Here is a 13,645-nt window from a genome sequence, read left to right as displayed (position 1 = left end):
ATCTAGACGACATCCCAATGTAACATAAACAGCCCTGCTTTGCAGATGTCACGAAATAACCCATTAAAGCTTCTCAACAAGGGACTCATTAAACTTTTTTTTCTTTAAAGAGTCTTAAATGACTTGTTGCAGCTTCCTGTTGTATAACACAACTACCCAACCCGAAAATGACCTAGAGTAACTTTTAATTGTGGGGCTGCACTACTTGACCTTTCAACATAAAATACGGTGATTGTGACATCTCCGGAAGACCATACAAAGTGCTATTTACAAATTGAAAGTCTCATTAATAGTTGCAGCTATTGCATTTGCTTGGGAGGGAGGAGGGAGAGGGGGAGACAGGGTTGGGGGGAAATGGTGCTCACTAGGACCCTGAAGTGTCCCAGCCAGAGTTTTTTTAAAACTCCTCTAGAGTTTAGGAACTGGGAGGGGCCAGTATCCCCAGCCAGCTCTCCTAAAACCTACCAACGCTGGCCAGATCCAAACAGATGCTATAAACTACTTATTTACTCTCCCCTGTCTCAGTGAGTATCTAGATAGAGTACAGTCTGGCTAGTTAGACAGATTCTTCTCATAGATTTGGCAGCTCTCAGTTTAAAGGCATTGAAAAAAAAAAGTTTTGTAGCAGCCTGTTGAATCCTGTGGATGCGGAGCTGGGATCGAGTGTTGGAGTTAAAATATATTTCCCTGGATAACAAAGCAAAAGAAAAAAAAAAGGTACTAAGGCTGCGAGGAGATAAAGTGGTTTTCTGTGCATTCGATTGGATACATTGCACACATTCCAGATAGGAGACACTGTAATTTGCTGCAAAGCTCTTTCTAGGAACGGCAGAGATTGATCTGGAGACATGACAATATCTTCTACCCATCTCCATGTGACAGGCTACTGAACCACCCCACTAGTTAAGACTCACTCTGGACCTGTCTTGATGACCTTGTTCCAAACAGCTTTAGTGAATGGTGCTCACCTCTTAAGGTAACTAATACAACACCATAACTGACTTTTCATCCTTCAGAACATATATGCTAATCACTGACCATAGTGGTATGGAGCAGAAGGACTTGGTGGCACGTTGGAATTCTCACTTCACACCTGGACATCTATGTTCTGCTTCCCGGATGTACCTACACTAGATAGCTCCAGATCTTCATATTTAGTCCCCGCTTTCGTAGTGGTAGGAACTTGGGTATGGCTGTTCACACTCTAACAGGATTTTCTCTGGTCAGCTTGTTAAGCTTCGGTTACATGTCCTGGGATTGGATGAAGCCTACAGTACTGGGGGACAGTCCAGGGGATACACCGGCGAAATTACAGATGCCACCGCCATCTAGACCTCCGCATATTATCTTCATCCTAACCGATGACCAAGGGTTCCACGACATTGGGTACCACGGCTCGGACATTCAAACTCCTACCCTGGACCGGCTGGCTGCTGAGGGGGTAAAGTTGGAGAACTATTACGTTCAGCCTATCTGTACGCCATCACGCAGTCAGCTTATTACTGGCAGGTAAGTACGTACTGAGCAAGAAACTATTTTAGTACTTTCCTGTGCAGCCTAAAGAATATCTGCTGACTACAGTATAAAAGCATTTAAGTGATATACATTCATATGTTATATAAACTGCCGGTGATGTCATAAGACCATCATGAGTTGTACGCTTAACTTTTTGTTCTTACGATAACTATTCGCTGGCATGATGTATTTTTCATTTTCTGCTGTGGAACCCGGAAGAACGATATGTGCTAAAGTGCCCATTCACCAGCGGTGCATTGGGGCAATCCTACATGTATAAAAAATATACACCAAAAACATGGCAGTTAGGAACTTATTGGCTGTTACTTTGTCTATGTCCACTTGATCTCTCTGCAAAGCTTAGTACATAGACACCTCAGTCCCTTACCAGGTAAAAATGATTCCATTAATGGTAAGTTTGCAGCATTGAAGGACAGAAACAGTTAAAATATTCATTTCACGTCAAGATAATGTTTATACAAGCGTCGCGTTTAGGTGCAAATTATTGTCTGGTCATTCTGCGTCTAATTTCTTACTGGGCAGAGTTGAAAAACCGACTAATAAATAACTAATTAATAATAAATACTTTCAGAATGAATGAAGAGGTCTTGTGTAAAGTGTCCACCTCAACACAATGTTAAGGTGAACACTTTACACATTTTTGGAATCTTCTGTACCTTATGTGTAAAACTGACACCCTTTATAGCACTCGGGGGTCATTATTCTACATCTTGAACCCGCTGCATTGTAGTACAGAGAATTCCCTATATAGGGCTGGTGGAAATTGAGTTGGCAGAGGCCAGGAGCTGATTTCCTAGAGGGTCCTATGCAGAGGGCTTAATCTTACTGCATATGTAAACAAGAGAGCACTTGTGTAGCCAAGAGCCTTTGCCAAAAAGGATCTTGGCTCCATTCCCAATTGCTTTAACTCTTTAAATGAGGGAAGGCGGATAGTAACTGAGAACATCGTGCTTGAAGACTCTGCCTAAATTTAATCACAACATATTCTGTACTTTAAAAATAAATAAATAAATTACATGTCAGGGGTTAAACTGTATTGAAAGAAAGAAAGAAAGAAAGAAAGAAAGAAAGAAAGAAAGAAAGAAAGAAAGAAAGAAAAAGAATTATACAGGTTCTTGCTGTTTACATTCGCGAGGACCAATGTGAGAGCGGGATGGGATGAGCCTACCTGAGAGCGGGATGGGATGCACTTACCTGAGAGCGGGATGGGATGCACCTACCTGAGAGCGGGATGGGAGGAGCCAACCTAAGAGCGGGATGGGAGGAGCCAACCTAAGAGCTGGATGGGGGACGGCTACATGAGAGCAGAATGGGAGGAGCCTACCTGAGAGCGGGATAGGATGAGCCTACCTGAGAAAGGGATGGGATGAGCATACCTGAGAGCGGGATGAGATGAGCCTACCGGAGAGCGGGATAGGATGCACCTACATGAGAGCGTAATGGGTGCGCTACCTGAGAGCATAATGGGATGCACTTACCTGAGAGTTGGATGGGATGCACCTACCTGAGAGCAGGATGGTATGCGCCTACCTGAGAGCGGGATGGGATGGGCCTACCTGAGAGCAGGATGGGATGCACTTACCAGAGAGCGGGATGGGCCTACCTGAGAGCGGGATGGGAGGAGCCTACCTGAGAGCAGGATGGGATGGGCCTACCTGAGAGCGGGATGGGATGTGCCTACCTGAGAGCAGGATGGGATACGGCTACCTGAGAGCGGGATGGGATGAGCCTACCTGAGAGCGGGATGGGATTAGCCTACCTGAGAGCGGGATGGGATGAGCCTACCTGAGAGCAGGATGGGATGGACTTACCTGAGAGCGGGATGGGATGCGCCTATCTGAGAGTGGGATGGGAGAAGCCTACCTGAGAGTGGATGGAGGACGGCTACATGAGAGCGGAATGGGAGGAGCCTACATGAGAGCGGGATAGGATGAGCATACCTGAGAGCGGGATGAGATGAGCCTACCGGAGAGCGGGATAGGATGCACCTACATGAGAGCGTAATGGGTGCGCTACCTGAGAGCGTAATGGGATGCACTTACCTGAGAGTGGGATGGGATGCACCTACTTGAGAGCGGGATGGGATGGGCCTACCTGAGAGCGGGATGGAATGCACTTACCTGAGAGTGGGATGGGCCTACCTGAGAGCGGGATGGGAAATGATGAGCCTACCTGAGAGCGGGATGGAATGCACTTACCTGAGAGTGGGATGGGATGAGCCTACCTGAGAGCGGGATGGGAAATGATGAGCCTACCTGAGAGCGGGATGGGAAATGATGAGCCTACCTGAGAGCGGGATGGGCCTACCTGAGAGCGGGATGGGAAATGATGAGCCTATCTGAGAGAGGGATGGGCCTACCTGAGAGCGGGATGGGAAATGATGAGCATATCTGAGAGCGGGATGGGCCTACCTGAGAGCGGGATGGGAAATGATGAGCCTACCTGAGAGCAGGATGGGATACGGCTACCTGGGGCCTGGGGCGGTGCATTAATGCAGCCCCAAGAATAATGCCCAGTGAGGACTTGTCCATGGAAACGTTTTCTTTCCCTGCATTCTAAATAAAGTATATTAACAATATCATATGCTGCATGTGATACACTCACTGACATATGCAACAAGAGTATTATATATATATGTGTATGATATATAATTTTCTACACTACACATGCTTAGATTTTGGCAGGAGATTTTGACTAGACCAGTGGTCAGGGAACTCGGTCCTCATTACCACATGCAGTGCATGTTTTTCAGGTCTCCTCACAGAATCACAAGTGAAATAATTAACTCCACCTGCGGACCTTATAAAATGTGTCTGTGAGTAATTAGTACACCGGTGCACCTGCTGGGTTACCAGCAAATCATGCACTGCACTGTGTGGGGTGATGAGGACCGAGATGCAGTTAAAATCCCGGCGGTTGGGATCCCGGCGTTCAGAATCCCGACGCCGGAATCCCGACCGCCGAAATCCCGACACTTTCTCCCTCCGTGGGTGTCGACGACACCCCTGGAGGGAGAATAAATTAGCGTGCCGGCGATCCACGTCCCCCCCTTGTTGGGGGGGACACCGATGCTAAGTCAGTATCTCCTAGCATAGATAGACTATGCAGGCAAGGCAATTTGGACTAGGTCATAGACAAAATTGTCCATTAGCCAAGATCTCACCTTGTGTACGGGGCCATAGACTATCAATCGCTTAGTCAAAATCTCCAGTACATCTAGCCAAAATCTCTTGTGCATCTAGTCAAAATTGCTTAGTCACAATAGCATATGCTGCATTCTCATTGCCGCCCCTGCAAAATCCCGGGTTTTTCTTGCTGGATTTTTGGCGGGGCACAGAGCTTCTCAGCTCAACAGACCCCCTTCATACTGCACTTCAGACCCGGGAATTTCCAGTGTTTGCCCCTTTCACACTGCTTTCCATGGTCTGCCATCCAACAGGTTTGTGGAATTTGATTGGGTGTTGGGAAATTTGTACAAATTGCTGTGATTGGCTGTTTAAAAACCAGCTTTTATTGGCTGGCTGTCACATATCACATGATTTCATCCCCCAATGAACTTGCTTTTTTGCATTTTGTGAGAAAAACCCGGGTCTGTGCTGTTCACACTGCCATACACCCGTGTATTACCCAGGAAAAACCCTGCAAAAAACCTGTGTCTAATTCCCAGGCCATAACACCCAGGAATTTCACAAAGACCCTTTAACACTGAGACAGGACACGGGAAATTACTGCTTGCCCTGGCAAATACCCGGGTTTTTGCGGCAGTGAGAACGGGGTATTAATGGCTAATGGACAATTTTTACTATCTCACAGTGTGTACGGGTCAAATGCGCTAAGCTTTAAAAAGTGAAGAGTGATAAACAACCAGCCAATCATCTCCTAACTGCCGTTACAGTATGGATTTTGAAAATGACAGTTAGGAGCTGATTGGCTGTTTATCACTCCCCACTGCATCTGGCCCTAAGAACTCCAGTATCATTAAGTCAGCGATGTAATTTATTGATAAGATATAATTAATCTTTCTCAACATTCCTCTGTCTATATCTATGAACCTATTGTCATAATCTGTTTTTTTTCTTCCTTAGGTATCAGATCCACACTGGCTTGCAACATTCCATTATTCGCCCGCGCCAACCCAACTGCTTACCCCTACAACAAGTCACGCTGCCCCAGAAACTCCAGGAAGCCGGCTATGCAACGCACATGGTGGGGAAGTGGCACTTGGGCTTCTACAAGAAAGAATGCTTACCAACGAGACGTGGCTTTGACACCTTCCTTGGTTCTTTGACCGGCAACGTGGACTATTATACCTATGACAACTGTGATGGGCCAGGGGTCTGTGGCTTTGATCTGCACGAGGGGGAGAATGTGGCTTGGGATCTAGCCGGCAAATACTCTACTATCATGTATTCCCAGCGTGTAAGTCAAATCTTGGCATCCCATAACCCCCAACAGCCAGTATTTATATACATATCCTTCCAGGCCGTGCACACTCCTCTACAGTCCCCTCGGGAGTACATATACCAGTATAGAAATATGGGCAATGTGGCAAGACGCAAGTATGCCGCTATGGTAACCTGCATGGATGCAGCTGTGAAAAACATCACTCGGGCGTTGAAAAAGTATGGTTACTATGACAACAGCATTATCATATTTTCATCAGACAACGGTGGCCAGACATTTTCTGGTGGAAGCAATTGGCCTTTACGAGGCCGCAAAGGGACATACTGGGAGGGAGGCATAAGGAGCTTGGGTTTTGTCCATAGCCCCTTGATCAAAAAGAAAAGAAGGATTAGTCGGACTTTAATGCATATTACAGACTGGTATCCCACCTTGGTTAAGTTGGCTGGAGGAAACATCTCAGACACCGAAGGATTGGATGGCTATGATATGTGGTCATCCATCAGCGAAGGAAAGGAAGCACCTCGGACTGAAATTCTGCACAACATTGATCCTTTATATAACCTTGCCAGGACTGGGTCCATGGAAGAAGGCCAAGGAGTATGGAATACCGCTGTTCAGGCCTCTATCAGAGTCAAGGATTTTAAGTTGTTAACTGGAGATCCCGGCTACAGTGATTGGATTCCACCCCAGACACTCACCAACTTTCCTGGAACCTGGTGGAACTTAGAACGCCATACGGATGGAACCCGTAAGTCCGTTTGGCTCTTTAATATCACCGCAGACCCTTACGAGCGCCATGACTTGTCTGCACAGAAGCCCGAAGTGGTGAAAGAGCTACTGGCACGCCTGGCTTACTATAATCGTAGCGCTATTCCGGTGCGTTATCCTAATGAGGACCCCAGAGGTAATCCAGAACTCAATGGGGGTGCATGGGGACCATGGGCCAGTGAGGAGGAAGAAGAGGAGGAAGAAGAAAATTGGATACGAGGTGGACATTTAAAGAATAAGAAAAAGAAATGCAAGATTTGCAAGTTAAAATCTTTCTTCAGGAAGCTGAACACCCGTCTCATGTCCAATCGCATATAAATAGCTAATGTAGAAACTATCTAGAATTTTCGAGAAGATCTTTTTGATCTTGTTTTTATCCTTCTTTATGACATTTTGGGAACATTACACAGGACAAACAAGATCTGCTTGGGATATCCGGAGTACTGCAAAACTTATTATGCACTAAAAGTCCAAGGAGTTTGGATGGACGTTGTTTTGGATTAAAAGTGGACTAAACAAACACAGAATAACGCATTTGTGGACAATACATAAAAACAAATACAGTAACGTTGAGCCATTTTCGAATTGGCCTTACAATATGCAATCTGGACTGACTGTTAAGACGACACTTTTGTACGGTTGAGATGTAACCAAATAGACTAAAACTAGAAATATTAAAGGGAAAATATACACATTTTGGACTATTTACCTTAATGGAATTTAATCAGTAGATACAAATTGTTCCAGGATGAAGGATTTCTTTGTAACATTTACAAATATATATATATTTTACTGCCAAGAGGAACAATTTAGATGTGAACGTCATTCCTAGCATGGTGGCACTTCTGCTATTGCTGCCTATGTACTGTATATCATTTACATGTTTGTATGTTAGGGCCTAACAAAGGGGTGGTTCGGGTTTGGAGCCACAGACGGGATCCCTATTTAGAGTGGTCGAATCATTTTAGCCCCACCCCCTGCCATGCAATGCCGGTATTACAGGGATTGCACTGCGGGGGGGGGGGGGTTACTAAAATGCAGCGACCGCATCATTTGACCCGCTGTGATGTTGCCCATAGCAACCAATCAGTCTATCATTTCTCTATTGCATCCGAGAAATAGATAAAGAGAATATGATTGGTTGCTATGGGCAACAGCACCTATTCTCATATTTAGAAGCTTTATTAAATATACCCCTTACGCTCAATCCTGCATACAACGTACCTATCACCTGTATGTAGCGAAAACAGTCTTTTAGTGGTCAATCCAGCAGCAGCCAATGAATTCACTGGAAATTAGTGACATCACTGAGGCGTGAGTGAGCCAGAGGGTGCCTGCCCCCTACTGCAAATAAACGATTATTGCAATTATGACCGTATTGCAATAACACCCCCACAAAGGGCAATAGGGACATTTGCTTGTTTATAAATGAGCAATATATATAACCATAGAAAACGGTGGATTTGTGCAATACAATGAGACTTGCGGAGCCCGAAGGCTTTAAGAGAAGGTGACTCATTCAAGTAGGAAGATGATTTATCAAGTGCTATGTGGAACATTAGAAATGTCTTTGACGTGGCAATTAAATGGAATAGAAAATCCTTTTAAAATATGGATTGATAATAAAAAATACCAAGCTGAACGAATAATAGACATGACTGTTTTTTTTATATATAATTCTTTATTGACTTTTTTCTTTTTTTTTTTAATCTTACAGATTTTGCGATATTAAAATAACTTTGTGAATGTGATCATGATTTCTAAGTTACTTGTGAGATGGGAGTCATTTGGGGGCGAGTCTTGCAAGAGGACTTAAACGGCCAATCTGAGTACATTTTGGTTTAAGGCGCCCATACACCAGCGGGGGACCCATATATAGTACTACGATACTAATACCAAAATATTATTATTATTATTATTATTATTATAATTTTATTTATAAGGCGCCACAAGTGTTTCGCAGCGCCGTACAAAGGAACAATACAGGGAGACAAAGCTTGGCATAACATTGAATAAATAACAAGAATACAGTACAAATAAAGAGCACCACAGTTCAATACACATTACAGCTTAAATATTAGTAGTGAGGACTCAATCAACATACAACTAGAGGCTTGAGGCCAATGATGGAGATGAGTATGCAGACAAAGATGGTCACTGAGTGTTGGAGTAAAGGAGAGCTGTGAGTGAAATGTGAAGAGAAGTGGGCTTTGACAACAGGAGGGAAGAGGGCCCTGCTCAGAGGAGCTTACAATCTAGTAGGTAGGGGAGACAGACAGATTACAAGAGGTGCACGCGAGTGGGTGGTGGTTAGATAGCAGGATGTAAACAGGCAAGGGGTCGGAGAACCAGCTGGTTTATGCAGTGGAAGGGTACGCTTTGATGAATAGGTGAGTTTTTAGTGCCCGTTTGAAGCTTTGGAAGGTCGGGGAGAGTCTAATGGAGCGAGGGAGTGCATTCCACTGAAGGGGTGCAGCACTCCCTTGCTCCATTAGACTCTCTCCGACCTTCCAAAGCTTCAAACGGGCACTGAAAACTCACCTATTCATCAAAGCATACCCTTCCACTGCATAAACCAGCTGGTTCTCCGTCCCCTTGCCTTTTTACATCCTGCTATCTAACCACCACCCACTCGCGTGCACCTCTTGTAATCTGTCTGTCTCCCCTTCCCTATGAGCGAGGAACCAGCGAGGCAGCTGTACTACTGCATTGTACCTTCAATTCTAGGGGCCTTCCACCAGGGGTAGGTGGAGGTCACACAATCAGAGCAGTGAGGTACCATTCTCTACCTGCCTGCAGTCACATAGTGAATGGCTGGCAGCATGTTGGAGCTATCCACCAATCAGAGTGATGGCTGTCAGATGTTTGGAGCTATCCACCAATCAGAGTGATACATTCTCTACCTGCCTTCCAGCTTGCAGGCAGATAGTGAATGGCAGTCCGCATGCTGATAGGTAGATGTCCCGCGCTATCCACCAATCAGAGTGCTGCATTCTCTATCTGCCTCCCAGCCTGCAGCCAGACAGTGAATGGCAGTCAGCATGCTGCTAGGTAGATGACTGGAGCTATCCACCAATCAAAGCCATTCACCACATGAAACATTGTAGAGAGACAGGGCTAAAAAAAATTCCGTCCCGTGAAAATTGGGACAGAGGTGACAACTTATGAATTTTTTTCATTGGTCTCCGTGAATCTGTGGGAAGGGACCCAGGTGCGTTACCTTTCCCTGGGTATAAAGACATCTCTCGTTGCTCAGATAATATAGATCGGCTCTCGGTTTGCAGAACCTTTTTACCACGGACCGTTTTTTCCTCATAGAAGCCATTATTTGTCCCGTACATGGCAATAATCTTTACTAAACCGAGAAATTGTGTTTTTAACCTTGCTCATGACGGGATGTCAAAGCTAAACCTCTCTGTAGAAAGGGGTCAGAATTAATAGACCGGAGACACAATTCATATGACTTTTTCCTTGTATAAAAACGGTGCTGCTTTATTGCAGGGACTCTGGCCTAGATTTGAAGGCAGAAGACATTTACAAACAGGGCCCAAAGGTGTATTTTACCCCTATAACGAGCGCGCATTGTGATATGGCTGTGTGTTTAGGATTCCAATCTGTGCTGACGCGTCTGCCCTCTGCTGGTCATGTGTGGGAGCTGAGCGTCTGCAGACTTGACTCTGAATGAATGTGTATGGTTTTCATTGCTTGCGTGGGTGGCAGTTTAGGCGCTGGGAAGTAGTTACTGCATTTAGGATGTGATCTGCGTGTTTATGTGTGTTCTAGGTGCTGTGTACATCTATTTTGGTGATAAACTTAATTGAGCAGCACAAGATGACCTATGTTAATACTGAATCAGATCATTCTTGAAAGCACAGAGGGGCTATTTATGAACCAAACATTTTATCGCCATGGCAGCTGAGCATTGCTATGCCGCCGCGGTGAATGAACTGGAGCAATAAGAGTTACCTTTTTTTTTCTTTGCTCTCCTGATTTCGGCAGGGACCCACAACAAAACTCAATACAAATTAAATATATATTTTTTAAAAGCTATTTCATCTATATATATATGTCAAGTGTCCGTGTGACTCCAGAACACTGCCATCTGTTGGCAGCAAATGAAGCAACATCTACTAGCTTTTAGGTCGGCATTTTCGAGATGTGGCCACAAGCAAAAAAAGTTGACATGGGAAAAGATTGACGGTTTTATATATTTTGCTTTTATGTCGACACGGACACCGTATTAGCGTACCGCGTCCCCCTTACATGGCTCACTGCCCTTGGCGCACTATTATATTCACCCTTTATCTATGCCCACTGGGATGGTAATGTATGAACTCTTGTCGACCTTTTTCTATGTCGATATTTTGGCTGTCTACATTTTGAACATGTCGATCTAAACCATGTTGACATTTTTCACGTGTCGACATTTAGCCTGTTGATCAGTAGTGGTCGACTTATTGAATGTCGACCTTTATGCTGTCGAAATATCGACCATGCATACCATAGAAGATAGCAATGCTAGGAGCTATCACTGGGAAATTAGTAATAGTTGTTAGGATTGTGAGCTTATAATAAATGTCTAATGCTGGAGATATTGCTGTCTTCTACATATATACAGAGGTGGGATTCAGCCTGTTCTCACCGGTTCTGCAGAACCGGTACCTAATATTCGATCGGTTCTGCAGAACCGTTTGCTAAGGACTGCTGTGGACGCTCACAAGGTACTTTAAACAGCTATGACAGCCGGGCAGAGAGCTGCGTGCTGCCCGGCCCCGGCTGTATACACAAAGCAGGTCCGCTGCTATTTTTCAATGCTACTGCTGGACGGCGAGCCAATAGAAGCTCGCGGTCCGGCAGCCAATAAGGAGCGGCAGTGGTGGCTCATTATTGGCTGCCGGTCCGCGGGAGAATTCAAAATAGCCGCGGACCTGCTTTCAGTATACAGCCGGGCAGCACGCAGCTCTCTGCCCGGCTGTCACAGCACCTTGTGAGCGTCCGCGGCAGTAAGATGCGGTGGCATTTCACCCCCCCTTGACAACGAGCAATTTACTCCCCCATGGCAACCAGCATGTATTCCCCCTTGACAATGAACAATTTACTCCCCCTTGACAACCAGCATGTATTTTTTCTTGGCAATGAGCATGAAGCCCCTGGCATCCAGCATGAAGCCCCTGGCATCAAGCAAACCCCCCCTCTAGCAATGAGCCTGTAGGTAAGTGGAACTTATGTTTCAAATATGTAATGGGCATCATGGTGTGCGGCATAATGTGTTACTGGCATCACGGTGTGTAGCACAATGTGTAATGGGTATACAGTGTGTGGCCTTATGGGTAATTGGCATTACGGCGTGCGGCTTTATGCGCAATGGGTATTAGGACATAGAACCTGTTGTTAATTTATTTGAATCCCACCACTGCATACATACCCCATGGGTTTAGGATATTTTTTCATTATGCTGACATGAAACTATAATGTTGACATGCAGCATGTCGACCTGCTAAAACATTGACCAGGTCGACATTCTTCATGACGTCACTGATGACATCAGAAGTGGACTGCCTGGAACTGGACTCTTATCAATTAGAATTTTTCATAAGCAAAGTTCACATTTCCCTTGAAGCAATGTAGAGGTGGAGTAGTGCAACCAGTGCCGCTGACACCAGAGGTCTCACCAGGCACACAAGGATTTGAGAAGGGGGAGGAGCCCCTGCCTATTTTGTCAGTCCCGGACCCCAAAATTTGGACCAACATCCAATAGTTCTTAAATATATTTTCAATGTATGTCTGGTTGGCGGGTGCCCTTGGGCGGACAGCTATTATCATTGGATGTCAGCTGCCCGCCCTCTTCCCGTACAGGGAACTCGCAAATCTAAGACACCAGAGAGTGTTGTCTTAGTTTTCCGTGTACCTTCCAAATCATTCGATCGAATGATTTTGCCCCCAGACCCAAGGCTGTGAATAGATGTTTTTGCAAAACATCCATTCACAGACGTGCAGGGAACTTGGTAAGCGAGGGGGGGCGGTCATGTGGGCGGCGTTACATCCACCTACAACGCTGCGAATTTTGCAGCATTGCCTGCACATCTGTCCAGAATAAGGTCCCATATCACTTTTCCAGGCTTAATAAATATTCCCCTTAATAACTAACCCTACAGACAAACTACAGGGGCGTAACTAGATATTCGGAGGCCCCATAGCAAAGACAGTAAGGGACCCCTATTTAGCAACTGATGGTGATAAATGTATGTAAAACATATTACTTACACAGTAACGATGGGCCCCCTTCAGCTCTGGGCCCCATAGCAGCTGCAACCCTTGCACCTGTGGTAGTTACGCCCTTGGACAAACACAAGAACTGTGCATGCATCCATCTATTAAAACAAAATGGTTAACGTCTCAAAGGTTCATAAAATCCTTAATTATTTATTAATATAAGCATATTATACATAACCATTCAGGACTTGTTGCAGAATTATTTACTGTGAGCAACTCCAATATTATAATATAATAAAAAGAATATAACCCAGCATCATGTCCGTAATCTATTGAAGATTAATGGAAAAGTGTTCAACTGAAAACTAAAAGTAAGCTGTGCGCAGTACAGTAATGGGTCCAGATTTAAATCAATATAGAAGCTAATGAGCTGCACTGTCATCGGATAAATCACCCCAGGCAACAGTAAGTGGGACCAGGCCCGCCGACAGGGGGGGTCTGTGGGGTCTGGAGTCCTGGGCCCTGACAGAGAAGGGGGCCCGGACCTGGTCCTACAACTATAAATATTAAATAGCTCCTTACCAGCTATATATCTGCCCCATTCTGTCCCCGTGGTGTGTCCATCGGCTCTGCTAGTGCTACAGGCTGAAGCCAGACTCTGCTCTGCTCTTGGACAGCAGGGGCTGCTAGGACATGTAGTTTTGTTTTAAGTGTCTGGCAGCCA

The 13,645-nt window shown here is 45.2% G+C and overlaps 1 protein-coding gene and 2 long non-coding RNA genes across 3 annotated transcripts in view; 1 reads left to right on the top strand and 2 right to left on the bottom strand.

Moving 5' to 3' along the window:
- LOC146073939 (uncharacterized) overlaps nt 1–13,596 on the bottom strand; it is a 68,031-nt gene extending 54,435 nt beyond the window's left edge. The window contains exons 1-2 of the long non-coding RNA XR_014473343.1: nt 13,504–13,596; nt 12,973–13,079 (exon numbers count right to left, since the gene is read on the bottom strand). This is a non-coding gene — a long non-coding RNA (uncharacterized LOC146073939). The remainder of the gene's footprint in view (nt 1–12,972; nt 13,080–13,503) is intronic.
- The window catches only part of LOC146073940 (uncharacterized), a 227,882-nt gene that overhangs the window by 95,829 nt on the left and 118,408 nt on the right, over nt 1–13,645 (bottom strand). The gene's annotated exons all lie outside the window — the stretch shown is intronic.
- On the top strand, nt 467–8,382 carry ARSI (arylsulfatase family member I). Its single transcript, XM_083181524.1, has 2 exons — nt 467–1,509; nt 5,622–8,382. The coding sequence occupies exons 1-2, from the start codon at nt 1,190–1,192 to the stop codon at nt 7,024–7,026; spliced, it is 1,725 nt and encodes a 574-aa protein (XP_083037650.1). The 5' UTR covers nt 467–1,189; the 3' UTR covers nt 7,027–8,382.

Source organism: Crinia signifera, chromosome 4, assembly GCF_055691185.1.
Source record: "Crinia signifera chromosome 4, ASM5569118v1, whole genome shotgun sequence".
Taxonomy (NCBI): domain Eukaryota; kingdom Metazoa; phylum Chordata; class Amphibia; order Anura; family Myobatrachidae; genus Crinia; species Crinia signifera.
This window is presented reverse-complemented; position numbering and strand designations above follow the sequence as displayed.

Excerpts from the sequence above, each read along its gene's own strand:
- ARSI (XM_083181524.1), top strand. The coding sequence starts at position 1,190 with ATGGCTGTTCACACTCTAACAGGATTTTCTCTGGTCAGCTTGTTAAGC. Across the intron at positions 1,510-5,621 it reads AGTCAGCTTATTACTGGCAG|GTATCAGATCCACACTGGCT; the intron begins GTAAGTACGTAC and ends TTTCTTCCTTAG.